Source organism: Glossina fuscipes, unplaced genomic scaffold (genome assembly GCF_014805625.2).
Source record: "Glossina fuscipes isolate IAEA_lab_2018 unplaced genomic scaffold, Yale_Gfus_2 27, whole genome shotgun sequence".
Taxonomy (NCBI): Eukaryota; Metazoa; Arthropoda; class Insecta; order Diptera; family Glossinidae; genus Glossina; species Glossina fuscipes.
Window position 1 is genome coordinate 5,524,110 of NW_023998422.1, and position 3,812 is coordinate 5,527,921.

At 31.6% G+C, this 3,812-nt stretch overlaps 1 protein-coding gene across 1 annotated transcript in view; it reads right to left on the minus strand.

Annotated features, from left to right (window-relative positions):
* Nucleotides 1-275: 275 nt before the first annotated feature.
* The window catches only part of LOC119636098 (kazrin), a 74,441-nt gene continuing 70,904 nt past the window's right edge, over nucleotides 276-3,812 (minus strand). The window contains exons 11-12 of the mRNA XM_038031231.1: nucleotides 1,938-1,961; nucleotides 276-524 (exon numbers count right to left, since the gene is read on the minus strand). Coding sequence (XP_037887159.1) covers nucleotides 377-524; nucleotides 1,938-1,961 — 172 coding nt within the window. The 3' untranslated portion in view covers nucleotides 276-376. The remainder of the gene's footprint in view (nucleotides 525-1,937; nucleotides 1,962-3,812) is intronic.

Genomic DNA, 3,812 nt, shown 5'->3' on the forward strand with positions numbered 1-3,812 from the left:
TCACCCTCGCCACTTTCGCTCAGACCACTGCATACGCTGTGGTTATCCGTTGCTATAGAATTACTTCTGTTTTTCTTATCTTTATTTAATAGCATACTAGAAGCACCGTAAGCGGATTGCGATGATGCTGTCCTACCAATATCGCTGATACTCTTCACACGACGATGTTGTTCATATAATAAATTCGGATCTGAAATGGCTTCGATACCACTCCCCACTGGTGGTGCGCTAATACGATGGCCGGCAATTGCTGCCTGACCATAATGTGGATAATGATTGATAGAATATGGTGAGGGTGATGTTGAAGATGAGATTGAAGGTGTCGGTGGTGGCGGAGGAGCCGTTGTAGGCGGTGGATAATGAACGAATTGAGGACCTACAGTGGCGTAAATTCCTCCGCCCCCTTCTGAGCTACTAAACGATGGTGTTGGGGAGGTGGAGTTCCCAAGGGGGGTGCGATCGCCAACTGAGCTGCCGCTGCGGGATGACTTTGCATTGAAACGGAAGGCTTTAGAGAGAGAACTCTGAAAAGAAATTGGTTCAAATCGTATTAAATATAAGAAAATTTATGCTGGGTATAATAATATTATATAACTCAAAAATAATGTCGAGGTTTAAACTATCTCTCGCTAATGCCATCTCTCACCTACCATTAGTCGCAATATACTTCAGACTACCTAATTTAGGGATCATAATAATAAGTCCAACAATAAAAATTGATTAACTTTCAGGCGCCCTATGGGAAGCATTCCTCCTTTCAAGTTGAGGTTAAGTATAAATTGCAGACGGCGATATGGATTATTTTCAGCAAAAGATCAGAGGACCATATTTTCGGCTTAGATTGGACGCTTTATATTTCCCAGGGAAACTACTTTTCATTCTATTTTATAAAAAAGAGAGTTTCTTAAATGTGATTATGGGTTAGATGACGCTTTGTTCTATTATTTCTATCAAATTGTATATCAGTATCTGCTATCCATCGTACTTGAAGTTCTTCTTTGAGTATTCTAAGTTTAATAGTATCCGGTTCGCGTTCATTTTCTTTTGGGACATTCACAAAAAATATATATAAGTTAAGGTGCTGTACCATGCCGTGCTACATTTGCTGCATCTCTCTCTATTTCGTGGTTAAACATACCTTTCACGCCAAAATGCTATGAGCAAGAAAACTTTAGCAGCAACGGCTGCACGTCATTTAACGTAACATTTACATCTTATGCATGATAATGCGAAAAGTGTTGAACTTTCATTTATTCATTTCGCTCATTCTATTAATCCTTAACCATACAAGTGTTTTCGTAACGAATCCTAACACGAAGTGCCTTTCAGTCACTTATGAGAATCATGGGAATAATTAAAATGTTATTAACTTCAATTCATTTATTTATCCAAACGAGCTATGGACATAGAATATTATACGTAGACTAGATATTTATACCCTACACCACTTGTTGCAGAGATGTATACAATACCCAGATGGACTTGAGATGGACTGATTGATTCAACTTCATTTTTTGAAACGATCTAAGTTTGTCGGAACGATTTTCAATCGCGTTCGACCTTGGAACCAAATACATCACTATATCAAATTCATCCAAACGTTCCAAGGTCATTAAAATATCTCAGACATTACGGCGTGTACGTTGATTACAAGAAAAGAAAATGGACAGACGGACAAACAAGCGTACTTAAACTTCTATACCATTGTCCAACACATGGTGTAGGGTATGATAACCAAAAAAATTTTAATTCCAGCTCATGTTATTCTGGACGGTTCAGGGTTAATATTCATATATTTGGCGTCCTTTTATCGCTGTCAATCATTTCTCGCGTAAATACATTGTAAATAGATTTTTTTGAAGAAATTGTAGATAATTGATTGTTGATTGAAACAAATTAGTTTTTGTTTAAATAAATAATTTGTCAGCAATACATACCTGTGATCCTTTCCATGCCGATAACTAAATGATTGAAAATGGAAACATATGAAAGAAATTATAACTTTAATACAAGAAAACTATAATTAAATTGAAATAAAAAAAAATTTCGCAATAAATAAATGAAAACAATTTTATCATTGATAAAAGGCACCAAATTAATTATTGGCATTACTGTCATTATTATTATTTTTATCATTATTATTATTATTATTATTAATGTTTTTTGTTTGAAATCAAGCAACTGCTACGTTGTTTAAATCGAAAATACAAACATACACAAACATATGCATGTTTGCATGAATGATTAAATGAAATGCGATTCGAATTCAATTATTATTGTTAAACGTATCGCTATGATGTAACAGTTGATTTTGAATTGATTTATGGTAGAGTGAAACTTTCGTTGATTTTTCTAATTTTTAACTTTTTTTTTGTTTTTTTAGAAAAAAAAAAGAAGAAAAATATAAGAACCAATAAGAACGTAATCCACGCAAATTGAGGCGAATCTTGGATACCCACCACCATAAGTAAATACATGAAAGTCATATTAGCCCTCGTGGCAGTTGGCCTATGAAAGCTGCCCTTGAGATGAACTTTTGTGCCGATCTTAAAAACGTTGCCTATCATAAGTTAGTTCCAGACTTGCGTTTTCTGATTTTTATTCAAACCTGATTTGTGGGCGTCAGTTAAATGTTGTATTATGTATTCTAAAAATTGTTAAGCCATGTCCCCATAAAATATCACGTCTATCCTGCGGACATCTTCAGAGTACCTAGAGAACATAACATCAATAAAATATTTAAACTTATTAAAGCGGCCAGACTAACATCATGTAGTCTACCTTTTAAGAAAAACAAGAGTTAATGGTCTTCGTTGCTACTGCTTATTCCATTTGTTTGATCCTAGAATCTATTTCTTTGTCACAATTGTCACAATTACACACATTGACACCATTATTTGAAAAGTCGTTATATGAACGACTCTACGTGATGTAAGACAGTTTACGGTGGTTGGTGGCCCACTACACTGTTTATATTTCTTCAATGTGAAATAAAAAGTTTTGCGCTGCCGATCTGCAACTTTTAGCAAGAAACAACAAGCGGACGAAGAGACGGACATGTATGTATTTTATAGAGAAATTTTATTGAGATATTACATTAAGAAATGATTGTCGGATGTTGTATCAAATGTTTATCATACTTCGGTGGCAGGTATATTATATATACATATATATATATATTAAAAATAAATAAAATCTCGATATTGTTTTTTTCTTTGTATTTGTTTTTATAGATATATTTTATTTGTTTTAAGTTTTGCTGAATTTCATTCGTTTTGAATTTTGTTGATTTCCGTTTATTTTTTTTTTTTTGTGTTTTTATTTTATTATTGTTTTATTTATTTTTTATTTATTTACTTATATCTTTCGTAAATAATTTTAATTATTGTGCTGCTTTGACACTTGTTTCACATGAATTCTCCAAATCAATAAATTTTTGTGGATTCTTTTTTTTTTTTTTCTGATTTAAATAACTTTTCATGTATACATGTATATATATATATATCTATATATATGTATACTTATAGCTGCAATTATATTTGTGTGACTTGAATTTTAAATTAAATGTTTTTTGCATTGTTTAAAAAAGTGTGTTTTTTTTAAGTTTTTTTTATAACATATTCTAATATCTTAATGCATGTACACACATTTAATATGCGATTTTTATATTCATTTAAATTAAGAGAAAAAACGAAAATCATGATCTATATCATTTATATAGATTTATATAAATATTTTTATATATATAGATAAATATATACATATATGAATATATACATATATTTATATGTATATATGTGTAGGTATATATA